The 13268-nt window shown below is 54.7% G+C and overlaps 1 protein-coding gene across 1 annotated transcript; it reads right to left on the reverse strand.

The window, feature by feature from the left end:
- Positions 1 to 742: 742 nt before the first annotated feature.
- PCIF1 (PDX1 C-terminal inhibiting factor 1) lies at positions 743 to 11814 on the reverse strand. Its single transcript, XM_006839236.1, has 17 exons — positions 11688 to 11814; positions 8564 to 8733; positions 7122 to 7264; positions 6896 to 7020; positions 5808 to 5945; positions 5498 to 5628; positions 5262 to 5416; positions 4616 to 4763; positions 4442 to 4525; positions 4107 to 4206; positions 3052 to 3214; positions 2398 to 2570; positions 2173 to 2259; positions 1907 to 2091; positions 1369 to 1462; positions 1107 to 1282; positions 743 to 1021 (listed from the first exon to the last, which is right to left on the reverse strand). The coding sequence occupies exons 3-17, from the start codon at positions 7243 to 7245 to the stop codon at positions 802 to 804; spliced, it is 2103 nt and encodes a 700-aa protein (XP_006839299.1). The 5' UTR covers positions 7246 to 7264; positions 8564 to 8733; positions 11688 to 11814; the 3' UTR covers positions 743 to 801.
- Between the last annotated feature and the right edge of the window lie 1454 nt (positions 11815 to 13268).

A 13268-nucleotide genomic window follows, 5' to 3' on the forward strand; every position in this document is an offset into this window, starting at 1 on the left:
CAGGCCCCAGCCAGGACTAGCTGGGAGTCTTAGCCTGCAGGCAGGCTTTGGGAGAGAACTTTATTTTCATTTGGATGAAACCACTGGCCTCTCAGTCTCAATAAAGGGACCAGAGTCCAGCCCTGGCTGGCTTGTTTGTCCACTGCTGCTACAGCCTGAACCAGGCAAGGACCTGGGAAGCAGAAGAAGGTGGAGCATGGTTAACACCCTTCAAGGGTGGGAGTGGCCCCACCAGGCAGCTTCCTCCCCACCTCTGTAAGTGTACACGGCTACTGAGGCCTGAACGTGGAAGATTGGCTTTGCTGGCATCTGGCTGTACTGTGGGCACAGCACAGCCTCTGGCTCAAGTGTCACAGCAGATCCCAGGTTTTATGGGCCACTGGGCACAGGCTGAGCCTCAGGGATCAGCAGGGTGGGCAGGTGAACTTATATGACCACGATATAGCCAGGGTGTAGTCTTAGAAGTTGCTCCAGGTTCCTCAGCCTTCTCTGCCCTCAAGACCCTCACACATTCTGGGGAGGGTTTCTGTATTTTCCTCTTATGAACAAAACAAGTGGTCAAAGGAGGGCTGGGTACGGGGGTGGGGCACCGGGGTCTATTTACAAGGAGATTGGAGTGAGTTCAAGGTGTGGCATTGGGGCAGGGAGGGGAACCCTGGCAGAGCCATCATCTTCCTATGTCATCGGCAGCATGACCCACTGCCACCCCAGGGGGAGGGCCCTGGAGTCTGCTCAGTCAAGAGGCCTGAGTCCCAGCAGTCCATATGAGCACCCCTGGGCTCCTCCTCCCTGCACAATGTGCTAAGTGGGGTGAGGCTCGCGGCTGGGGCCCTGTTCGCGGCCGGAGTCCCTGTCCTTGGCTTCTGAGGAGGAGCCGGAGCCGTGACTTCGGCTGGACTGGCGGTAGGCGGCGCTGAGCTCCTGGAGCCGCTCAGCCGTGGGCCCCCACTTGGCGAAGCCCGGTTCGTTCTGCAGGAAGAACACTGCCGTGTTGTGCACCGCCTTGTAGAGCATCTCCTCCCTGCGGGGCAAAGGCAGCACTCAGGGCCAGCTCCCCAGGGCGGAGCCAGCCTGGCCCAACGACCCCGGCCGCCCTGGGCACCTACTTCTTGCAGATGTGCTGGGAGCCACTCCGGTACTCGTGCTCAAAGGCGGGCAGGACCAGTTGGTGGCGTTTGAAGCAGCTCTGCTCCATGCGGGTGAGCGCCAGTGTGGGGGGCTCCCGCCACTCAGGGATAAACACGATGAAGGATAGGGGCTCTGGGGAGCTCTCGAGCAGTTTCTGTGGGGGTAGGGGAGGGGTGGACATCAGGGGCTGCCTTCCTGGTGAGTGACAACCTGGCCAGCTGGCAGCAGCAGTCCTCTCACCTCAAAATGAGTGACCGTGGCGTCCATGAGCTCCTCGCAGAAGGGTGGGTTGGCCTCAAAGGAGCCGCTCAGTGGGGAGAAGTCCAGGCAGGGCCTGGGGACAGAGGTGAGCACCCGGGTCCCTCAGCCAAAACAGGAGCCGTCACATGAGCATTGACGAGGTGACCCTTTCCCTCCTGCCCCACCCTGGGGTGAGCTGTGGCCCTCTCCACAGAGCCTGAGGGGCTTGGCTGCCCAAGCCCACAGGGAGGTGGGGGAGACATGCAGGTTCAAGCCCAACTCCAGGCCAGGCCCAAGAATCCTCTAGTAGCTGTCCCCACCCCGCGTCTGTGTTCCTCTCCTTACGTTCATGCTCACCCCCACCTCTTAAGTTTTTACATCTTGGGGGTCTGTTACCACTTCTCATTCCTCTCCTTTTCCAACCTGAGTAACAGGCCCGTTAGGGGTCCCGCGTGCCTACCCCAGGACCACTGCCCTAGAACATTGTGCAGCTGGCTGACGAGGGTTCTGTGCTCTGAGGAGCACTCCTCATACTCACCCGCGGGAGCCAAAGTAGCCATCTGTGTCAGGGAAGGCTGAGCAGTACTGGCGGAAGTAGCAGTTGAGGGGGGAGGCAAAGCACTCGAAGCTGACGCCAAAGAGCCGGTGGAGGGCCTTGAAGACACGCACGGGCAGTGAACCCTGCAGGCCCGTCCCCTCGTAGAAGCCCACGCCAAACATCATCTGCAGAAGGGCGCGGTCACCATCTGGCTTGGCCTCCCCACTCCCTCCAGGGTGTCCTCCCCTCATTGCCCAGGCCTGTACCTGGTACCGGCGGAGGAGACACCAGACCCGGGGCAGGAACCTCTCAAAGGCAGAGTCATCAATGCAGCTGTAGCGGTAAAGGAGCCACTGGGGACAGAGTGGTGGGGGTTAACAGGGGCCCCTATGCTCACCACTAGCTTTTTGGTGTGATCACCTTGGCCCATCAGCTAGAACATTTGTCCCTCTAGCCTCTCCCTGCCTGGCCAGCCCATGCCCAGCTCTTACCAGCTTACTGAAGTGGTTGCGGCTAACTTTGACCATCTCGCCTTTGTACCGAATGCAAACTGTACTGTTCTCCAAGTGCATCTCCACGCTGGGCATGGGGGGCGCAGACACGGCCAGTCGCACAGGGTAGCAGTAGACCAGGCGGGGCTCCACCTCGGGGGCCTCCACTTCCTCTGTGGGCACGGACAGCATTGAAGAGTGGTCTGCCTCGGCTCAGCTCATTCTTCTCTCCAGTGTGCACCAAAGCCTCCCAGTAACCAGAGGAGTCGGCTGGGGCTCAGCGAGGCATAGTACAAAAGCATGGGAAAAACCCCCGACAAGTGGCACGATAGAAGCTGAGTACTGAACAGGCTGCACTGTGCCATCTGGCCTAGGGGTCTCCTTCCTCTCCATAGCCACAGTGCCTTAGGGGTCCTCTGGGGCTACCTCTGGCTTTCCCTGAAGTCTAGGGCAGGCACGGCACAGGGTGTAGGGATTGAGGTGCCAAGGGTGGGGCAAATGGCCTTCTCTTCATCCTTCCGGGTATGCTGCAATGCCCTACCCGAGCCAATGCACACTCTTGTTGCTGAAAGGAGCGGCCTCCCCAAGCCAAGCTACAGCCCTACTTCAGTCTCACTTGTTCCTCCCCTCAGGGGTCAGCCCCCTGCCCCCTACCTGAGATGTTGTTCTCTTTGAGGACAGCAAGGTGTTTTTCTCGGATCCGTTTGACGTACTCCAGGGAGATGTGGTAGATCTTGCTGCAGATGCCTTCTACTGAGTCCTTGGCTGCTGCTGAGACGTGGGGGCCGCACTGTTTCCGCAGGTGCTCCAGGCGGTCCTGGGGGAGGGCTGCTGGTCAGGGCTCTGGCAAGGGCTGAGAACCTCTGTCAGGCCAGCAGGTAAAGGCAGACCCCAGTGTGAACCTGGCCCTGCTCCGTGCAAGTTATGTCCTGTGGGTAAATCCCCTGGCTTCTCTTAAGCCTCTCTCTACCATCAAGGAATGTGCTTACAGCTCTGTACAGTGTAGGCTGACTGAGTCCCTGGCATAACACTGCAGTCTCCTCCATTAATAAGACTGTTGAGCCTGAGAGCCACCATTTCACCAAGGCTCAAGGCTGGCAGGAAACCCGCCGAAGCACAAGCCAGCAGTTACTGGGGGTCATTCAAGTGCCCTGTTGTTAAGTGCTGTCGAGTTGGTTCCAACCCATATCGACCCTGTTATCAGGTTTCCGAGGAACTGCTGGTGAGCTTGAACCGCCAACCCTGCAGTTCAAACAGCTTTGGCTTTGCAGTCTAGCACATTAACCCACAGCGCCACACCAGGACTCAACTGCCCTAGACCACGATAAATACTGGGGCAATAGACCAACTGACTGACTGACAGTTACAGAGAGACATTACAACTGGGGGATCCGTGGTCATTGTAGCTTTGAAATCTGAGCTATCAGCTACTTAAGAGGAAAGACAAATTTGGTGGTAGCTCTTAACTGTGGCACAAACACACATACTAGGAAAGAGCAAAATGTCCTCAAGGGAGGTGTAGAATGTACACTGAGGTCAAGAGGCAGCTATTTGTGTATGGCCACACAAAGTTCTCTTTGGGAGAAGACTGGGAGCCGGGGTAAACGTCTGCATATTCATGAGTCTGGGGTTGCTGTGTTGGGTGAGAGCAAGCTACTGGACAGGTAGGGGCTTCCTGGAGTGGCTGCAAAGCTGCAGGGCCCACTCACCATGTAGTCCTCCTTAGAGGCCAAATGGTCCTTCCGCAGCCAGCTGAAGGTGTCTTCCACATTCCACTTGACCACCTTCCTGCTGTCAGGGGATGTGCTCCTGCCAGGTGACAGGGAGAGAGGTGGCTCAGCAAAGCACAGGGCCTACACTTCTATGTCTGCTGCCCCCTCCATTCCACTTCCACAAAGGGGCGTCCACCTGCACATTTCAAGCCGGTTAGGGGAGCTGGTCCCACGTCTGTCACCAAGAGTAGTGACAGACTAATCCTGAGTGAATGTGGACCAGTTCCTTCTGGTCACGGACCCCTCTTGCTGGGGCAGGAGGAGAGGCAAACCTGGACTCGATGAGCCGCCTGGCAGCCTCCGCATACTTAAAGAGCAGGCGCTTGGCTTCCTCCCGAAATTTGATGCGGGACAACCTGGGTTTGAGAGCAGGGGGTGTCAGAGCCCTTCCTTACGTGCCTGGGCTCAAAAGCCAGGTGCCCGGCTTCCCCGTGACAGAGCGGTACCTGATGGGAATGTCATTCATGATTTCACGGAACATGGAAGGTGACACGACTGGCTCACAGTTGCTCGGCAACAGGGGGTCAGACCCTTTGTCCACCACCTTGCGCTCCAGCATCCAGCGGTTGAAAGACTCCCGGGGTGGTTCGATGCCTGCATGACAGGAGAGCTGATGAAAGCCTGGGCTGAGAGGCAGCCGTGGAGGAGCACAGCCAGTGAGACGAGATCCTGGCATGACAGAAGTCTACATCCTAGGCAGTATTTTCAGGGTAGACTCAGAATCACTGGTTTCAAGTGTGTGGAATTTGTGAAAAAGAAAGTGTGTGTGGCAGGGGGGCGTCGTGTTTCCACGAAGTTTGGTGACTTTATTTACTACTAATAAAGGCTGCACGTATCCACTCCACTTATTCCTGATAACAGCCCCATGCAATGCATCTTTCTAGATATGGAGGAGGACTCGGACATAGCACAAGGGAAGCATTTGCAATTGCCGCTGCCATTGATGCCAGCCACGCTTCTAAGCAGGCCCCCTTACTTCCTATTTTACAGATGAGGACACTGAGGTAGAGTCCCAGGTCACAGAGCTAGCAGTTAGTGGAGCTGGAGCTCCAGCAGGTCTGTCCCTGCTAGCCCGAGGCCCAGGGTGGTTACCTTCGCGTTGCTGGCACAACTCCCGGTAGTGCTGCCGAAGTTTCAGGATGAGCTGAGAGCGAAGCAGCTCCACCTCGGGGTGTGGGGGCAACACCTCCGAAGGCCCCCGGTGCTTGATGACAGCATTGGTCTGGATGTCCAGATCCCAGTACACCCTTGGGGCACAGAGAAGCAATAAGGAAAGTTGAGGGGGTGCCCTGCCCACTACCATCCTTGACAGGTGTCCCAAGGCTCACTCAGTGGGTCGGAGGAGAGCTGCCTGCTGTTTATCTTCAGGTGACATGCCCCAAATCTTCAGTGTTGGGGTTCCTGGCACACTGGGAGAGCTGGGCACTGACTGACCTGTGGGTGTCACTGGGATTTCCATCTGCAGCAAGAGAACACAGGAATCATCAGGCTGAGAAGTTAGCAGACAGACTCCAACACTCCAGCCCTAGTGACCCTGTCCCAGGGCCCCCTCCTGAGCAGCAGGCCCCATCCTGCCCTCCCAGGCACTCCTCATGGAGCTGAACACACCCTACCAAGTGATGAGAGGCAGACACTCACCTTGGGTTTCTTCACACCATTGCCGCTCGGCTGCTCTTCCGAGAGCTGCCGCTTTCGGGGCTTGTTCTCAGCCGGGGGGGTTTCTACCAAGCTTGAGTCTTGGGGCAATGGTGTCGCATTCAGCCCCAAAGGGTCCGACTAGTGGAGGAGACCAGCAGATTGCAACTCGGGCCAGCGGTGTGGGAGCCCAAGTCCTGTGGATTCCTGCGCCCACCCCATGGAGAGGAGCAGAGGGGGCCAGGATGCAGGCCAACTCAATTTGGAGCAGGGACCTAGATTCCACTCTGGCCTGCTTCTCACTAGCTGTGAGACCATGGGTGTCAAGTTACCCCCTTCCTCTTCCCTCGCCTTCCAAACACCACAGAGCCCACTGCCCCACATAGGGAGGGCTGTTAATGGGTCAGAACCAAGGCTGTTAATTCCTTTTCCTTCACAACCAAAACAAAAGGAAAAATTCAAGAAAGGCTTGATTGTTTAAAAAGAAAAGGTGAGGCTCCTGTTGATGGCATTTCTGTGACCTTGAGAGCACGTGTTTGCATGTGCCCTGAGTCAGATAAATGTGCAAGGCCTGCTCTGTGAAAACTTGCACCAGTCACTCCCCCTTTCTTTGCCTCAGTTTCTGTATCTGAAAAATGGATGTGTGCCCAGTGGCTTGTGTCCAGTGAAGAAAGTCTGTCCCAAGTGGGGGACCTAAAGGTCCCTCGATTGCTGCCAGCCAGCTTGTGCTTCCCCCCAAGACACACACACAAACTGACAGTTCCATCCCCGGATGCTCCCCTCCACCATTCTCACAACAGCTTTCTCTACTCCACTCCCACCTCCACCCATCTAACGTCCACTCGTCCAGCTGTCATCCTACATGTGGTCAATGCCTGTCCCCGAGAGAGCAGGGACCACATCTAATTCACGAACGCATCCCTGGTGCGGTGCAGCCCCATATGCTATTGTTAACTGTCTGTTTGCTTGTCCTGTCTCCCCTGTTTGAGAGTAAGTGAGGGACAGAGAGGGACTGGCTCTGTTTTGCTTGTCACTGCGTCCCCAGGTCCTGGCCCAAGGTACATTTGGTGGAGCCCCCAGGTTGTACTCACAATTACGTCGTGCTGACCCAGCACAGGCATCTCCCACAGAGACTGGTTGGTGAATCGGTTGAAGTAGTAGGGACGGTTCTCCCGCCTGCTCCAGCACTTCTCCCAGCCTGCGTGCACCAGCTCCTCTGTAAACAAACAGGCACCCAGCCAGGCTCAGGGCTGCTCCCAGGGCCCTCCTGCAAACCCTGCCCCACACCCCCACCCCACCATTGCCCCCTGCCAGTACCTGGGAGGTCCTGCACCAGACAGATGGGCTTTGGAGAGCAGGGCTGGCTCTGATTGGAGGTGCCGGGGGAGTGGCTCAGCAGGGACGCTTCCTCCCGGGGGCTGCCGTGATTCTCATTGGCCATCTCAGCACCCACACGGGACCTGCCACACAGAGGACCAAAGGGGGTCAGGGCCAGCAAGATATGGAAGTTAGCTCCAGCCCCACCCACCCATCTCAACCCACTGAGGACTCTGGGGACCACCCCAAGTGGGAGACACCCAGTCCTCTCCTGCAGGGTGAGCATAGTGCCACAGAAGCCCTGGGGTTTAGGTTGCAGTTCCCTCAATGATAAAATGGAGCACGCTCCAGTTGCCCGGACCTGGAATATTCTCCCCACAATTCTCTGCCTGGCTTGCCATGTGGTTCACCACCCCTTGAAAGACTTCCCTGATTCCCTAGCCAGGCGGTCAGTCTTTCCTCAGGGCCTGGGGTGCCACCTTTGCATTCTGATCAAGGTGGGGTGCTCCCCCTCCTCTCCCATAGGCTGCCAGTTCTCCCAAAGCGAGGCACTAGGTACGGCACAGCTGGCTCTCCAGTGCTCAGCTTGGTACCAGCTCCAATACGAATGCAGCCGATTCTGCAATTGTTCACAAGGCACCGAGAGTGGCAAACAGAACAGAAGTAGCCCTGAGCCGCCATTCCATTCACTAACATGGGACTGGAGCCCAGCACAGCTGGGGAAGGGGCATGCAAAGTAAATGGATGGCCCATTATACACTGGACCAGAACAGGAAGCAATATGATACTGAGACTGAGAAGGAATATCTAATTCTGTCCTTCATAATCCCCAGATAAATTTTACTTGAAGTCCCAACAAGGTCAGCTCCTTCAGATTTGTGTCTGTCCCCCACCCACTGCACCCGTGGCACAAGCCTCAATGCTAAAGTGCTTCCAACGGTGGAGAAGCTGGACTCCTGGAGTCAAAGGAGACGGGGCTGGAGAGGCTGAAGCTGCTTTCACAACACCCAACAGAAATCAGTTACCACAAAGAGACCACAAAGGCAACATTAAACATGAATTATCTTTGCTTGCTGAAATTTTTATCAACTTGGTACGGCCACATTCTCTCTTGCTTATCAGAAGCTCTGATTGGCTGTTGACAACATCATAGAAATCACTGGGACGTTGATTTTTATTTTATACTTTGGCATAAATATTAGTTGTTAATTTGGAGAAGGATCAAGCAATGATTATTTCATTGGTACAGTCTGGCAGAAAAAATTGCAAGACAACAAGGCATGTATACAACAAAAGGTCTTTGTAACAAAAAGGTCTGGAATCACTGACCAAGGGGAGAAACAGCTGTAGCTGCCTTGGTTCTCTGGGGAAGAGGGTATCCCAGTGCCTTGGGAGTTGAGCCCACAGGTCTCAGGACGGAATGAGGTCCCTCTCTCTCTCACCCTCTGGGGTCTGCAACGCTAGCATGAGAGGGCTTCTTCTCTGGCCAGATGGACCCTCTGTCACAGGATCCCAGAGGCAGAAGGGAGGTCTGCAGGAAGGCTCAGCACACGTGACTGGGCTGGTCAGCAGTGGCGCAGACGGGGGCCCAGGGAACTCCTTGTATCAGCAGCTGGAGAGCAAACAGAAGGCAAGTCACACACCTGTGAAATGACACAGGGCAGGACAGCAGCAAGAGGGACAAGGACACAAGTCAGGAGCCCCCGGGACATTGCAGAACACACTGTGGAGATATTTGGTACTCTAGGGAATGAAAATGGTACTTCTGACACTTTTCATTCTTCAAAGATTCCTAGGTACGCAGCCTCACAAGGCTCCCACAGTCCGAGGGGGTCTGCACTCGAGTTACTGTTTGGCTGACGCGTCTTCCCATTCTTCATTTCTTAACAGAGAGCTCCACGCTTTCATTGATAATCTGGTACCCAGTCTAGCCAAGCAAAGGACCCCTGTTGCTGTTGCTCTGTCCGAAGGAGTCAATTTGATAGCACGGCGACCCCATGTGACAGACTAGAAATGCCCCAGGGGGTGTTCTTCGCGGTACCCTAACGGAGCAAATCACTAGGTCTTTCTCCCATAAACTGCTGCTGGTGGTGGTGGTGCCATGAAGTTGGTTCCGACTCACAGCGACCCTGTACAGGGTTTCCCTGAACAGGCGTACCAGTCCGAGAGCTGAGGTCACAACCCTGAGCTACCTACCAACAGCAAGTCTTTAAACTACATGTTGTTGCTGTTAAGTGCAGTAGAGTCGAGTTGGGTCAGACTCATAGGACCCTTTATAGTGTTTCTGAGGAGTGGCTGGTGGGTTTGAACCGCTGACTTTGTGGTTAGCAGCCCAGTGCTTTATCCTACAGTGCCACACCAGGATTCCATATATACATACATACAAAGGAGCTCTGGTAGCGTAGTGGTTACGAATCGGGCTGCGAACCTAAAGGTCAGCGGTTCGAAACTACCAGCTGCTCCGCGGGAGAAAGATGAGGCTTTCTACTCCCGTAAAGATTTACACCCTCGGAAACCCTGTACAGGGTCGCTATGGGTCGGAACTCGACGGCACGTAACAACAACAACAACAACAACATATGTATGTTGTTTGTTGTTATATGCCATCAAGTCGGTTCCAACTTATAACGACCCCATACAAGGTTTCCAGAGAGGCTGGTGGGTTTGAACTGCAGAATTTGTGGTTAAAACCAACCTCATGGTTCAGTGCTTATCCTACATCACCACACCAGGACTCCATACATATCAAATCTGAAGCCTTATACAGGGACACTATGAGTTGGAATCAGCTTGACAGTAATTAACTATATTGTTCTTGTTAAGGGCTGTCTGACTCATAGTGACCCTGTATAGGGTTTCCAAGGAGCATCTGGTGAGCTTGAACCACCAACCTTGCAGTCCAGCGCATTAACCGGCAGTGCAACACCAGGCAGCTCAACACCAGAAGCGTAGTGGTTACAAGTCGTACTGTTTAAACTCAAGGTCAGCAGTTCAAAACTACCAGCTCTTACGCAGGAGAAAGTTGAGGCTTTTTCCTCCCCTAAAGATTTACAGCCTCAGAAACACTATGCAGGGTTGCTATGAGTCAGAACCAACTCCATGGCACACCACCATATATATGCATATAAAGGAGTCCTAGTGTGGCGCTGTGGGTTAATGCGCTGGACTACAGTCAGTTTGAAATGCACGATTGGCAGTTCAAGCTCACCAGCTGCTCTGAACTCTATTAAGGGGTCGCTATGGGTCGGAACTGATTAGATGGCACTTATCAACAACAATGTATATAAAATATAATACATCTTTTCCATCTTTATTTGAAAATATTTCAACCCTCGCAAGCAACAGTCCATGATGCTGATGCGCCAGGAGGTCGAACTATGCTGAAGAGGTACAGACAACAGTTTAGCAAAGAGGCAAATGAGGACGCTGGCTGCGCTATCAGAATCTCCTGGGGGCTTGGGAAAACATTCAAATTCCTGAACCTAAGTCCAAATCTCAGGACTAAGAAATGGGGAGAGGAAGGACACAATAACTAGTATTTTGAAAACGTACACTAAAAGCAGTAAGGGGAAACAGAATGACTTATTTTTTCACTTCACGCCGTTTGAAAAATTTTTTACCATTAAAAAAAATTTTTTTTTTTTTTTTTTAAATTTCCCAGGTGATTTGGGGACAGTAGATCTGTGGCCTTAGCTCCAGCTCTAAGGCTGGGCCGACTCGGGCTCCAGATCATTCAGCTGTAGTTGTTGTTGTCAGGTGCCATCGAGTCGGAACCGACTCATAGCGACCCCATGCACAGCAGAACGAAACAATGTCCGATCCTTCAGCTATTATCCGTTTTATAAATCAGAACCACTCGACCTTCTGGTCCAGCATATTGTACACACTCAGAAATAAATAGCTACTCCTAAGATAACATTTTTATTGGGCCTGTGACTTCCCGACGCATAACACAGTTAGTAAGGTGCAGAGCAGCTAAAGTATAAACAACTGTATCTGCGCAACCAGAAAGCAAAAAAGTCAGATTCCGGGAATGGTGGAAGATGGGATGGGAGGGTCTCAAGAATGCGCCAATCAGAATCCTCCGGCTCCACAGGGTGGAGTCAAAGAGCTGGCAAAATGAGCCGGCGCAGGGACACGCGAAGTGGGGTGGGGCAAGCAGCAGCGCGTGCACCTTCCCCCCGACCGCCACCGTCAGGCTTAGCGGGGGCGGGTTATTTGGCGCGCGCGCGCCGGCCCATCTCCCGAGCTCCGCCCCCCGCCCCGCCGCGCGCTCCCGCCCCCGGGCTGAGGCGACTCAGAGTCGGAGCCCGACACAAAGGCGGTGGCGGCGGCAGCAGCGGAGGGGCCTGGGAGGCCGCTCCGCCTGCGCTCTCCAGGCCCACTTTCCTCCCTCCGGCCACCGGCCCAGCCGCCCACGCACGGGCCTAAGATGGCGGCGGCGACAGAGACAGGGCAAGCGGCAGCCTCGAGCGGGAAGCGCTAGAGGGGCCGCCGTCTCCCAGCATCGGATCCCCGGACTCTGGCGCAGCTCGCGATGGGACCATGGTTTCCTGGGACCCTTACCTGCCCGGAGCGGACTCGAGGGGACGCGACTACACGTTCTGCTCGACCGCCCGTTTTGCCGCCTCCGCCTCGCCCTCCCCAGCGCCGCTGCCGCCATTTTGTGTCCCGGCCCGGGACTCCGCGCTGCGCATGCGCTGGTACCGCCTCTGAGGGCCCTCGCCGCGGCCGCGCCGCCATATTGAGTGTGGCAAGCTCGGCTGGCTTCTCAGAACCTGCTTACATTGGGCTCACTCCCCTTCGTCCTATAATCAGCTGCTCCGCGCGGCTCTAGGAAATGGGGAGACAGCTTTGCCCTGAGGTGTGGGTTGAGGAAGGAAAGAGCTCACACGCACATACCCCGCCTCAGTTTCCCCTTTCAGCACACCCGAAGGCACTGAGGACTTATGTGGGCGGTGCACTGGCAGGTTCGAACTGAGCGTGCGCACCAGGGGGCGCGGGCTGCTGCGGCGTTAGTTGGGGGCTTGGACTTAGCGGGTGACCCGGGGGCGGAGTCCTGGTGACGTAGCTGTGGACGTAGCCGGCTCTTGGGTCCTATCTTCGGCGCGGCGTCACGACTTGTCTCTCGCCTTCCCTCTGGGCCTCTACCATGGAGACCCTTGGGAAGATTTCTCAGCCGTTTTGCTTGTTCTGGCTTTAGGTTCATTAGGCCGCCTTGTTCAAGTTATAGCGGCACAAGCACGAGTTATAAGTGCTCTGGTGTGAAACGAATCAGCTATGGGGGACACATAATAAAGAACTTCCGGCCTAGTTGGGAAGTTCTAAACAGAAACCTTAAGACGGCTATGAGGGTTATAGCCTAGCGAGCCCACTGAAGGTTGTTGCTTGGTGCCAAGTCCTACTGCCTGAGTGATGCTTCCCTAAAATCCTGCAAGCAATGCAGGATGGAAGCTGCACCACCCAGTGGTAGCTCAGAAGGACACAAGTTTGCCACCTGCTGTTACACTCATGCTTGATCTGTGCAGCCAAGAGGCTGCAGGATGGCCCAGCAAAGACCCAGTCCCGTGCAGCTTTATGTGTTGAGACAGTGAAGTGGTCAGTAAAAACAGGCAATTGTATCAATGGTAATTAAGATCAAGTTCTCAGTCTGATTGGGTTCAAATCCCAACCCCTTCACTCAAATGATGGCCTTGAAGGAGATATTTAACCTCCCGGTGTGGGGCTGTGGGTTAATGCGCTGGACTGCAAAGTCTATTTGAACCGTAAGGTCGGCAGTTCAAGCTCACCAGTTGCTCCTCGGAAACCCTAAATAACAGGGTCATTATGGGTCAAAATCGACTCAACAGCACTTAACAAGCTTTTGTTTTTAGGTGCCACCCAGTCAATTCACATTCAATTCAATTCACATAGAACAGAAGGAAACACGGCCCAGTCCTATAGCATTCTCACAAGTTTGAGCCCATTGCTGCTGCCACTGCCAACCTATCTTGGGAGTCTTACTGATTTTCGCTGACCATCCACTTTACCAAGTGTGATGTCCTTCACAGACTAGTTCTTCTGACAGCATGTCCAAGTCTTGCTATGGCCATTTCTTTGGGGGCTTCCTACCACACAGCTTCATTCTTCTGGTGGTCCTGGTACTTT

The sequence above is a fragment of the Chrysochloris asiatica genome, unplaced genomic scaffold (genome assembly GCF_000296735.1).
Source record: "Chrysochloris asiatica unplaced genomic scaffold, ChrAsi1.0 scaffold00023, whole genome shotgun sequence".
NCBI lineage: Eukaryota > Metazoa > Chordata > Mammalia > Afrosoricida > Chrysochloridae > Chrysochloris > Chrysochloris asiatica.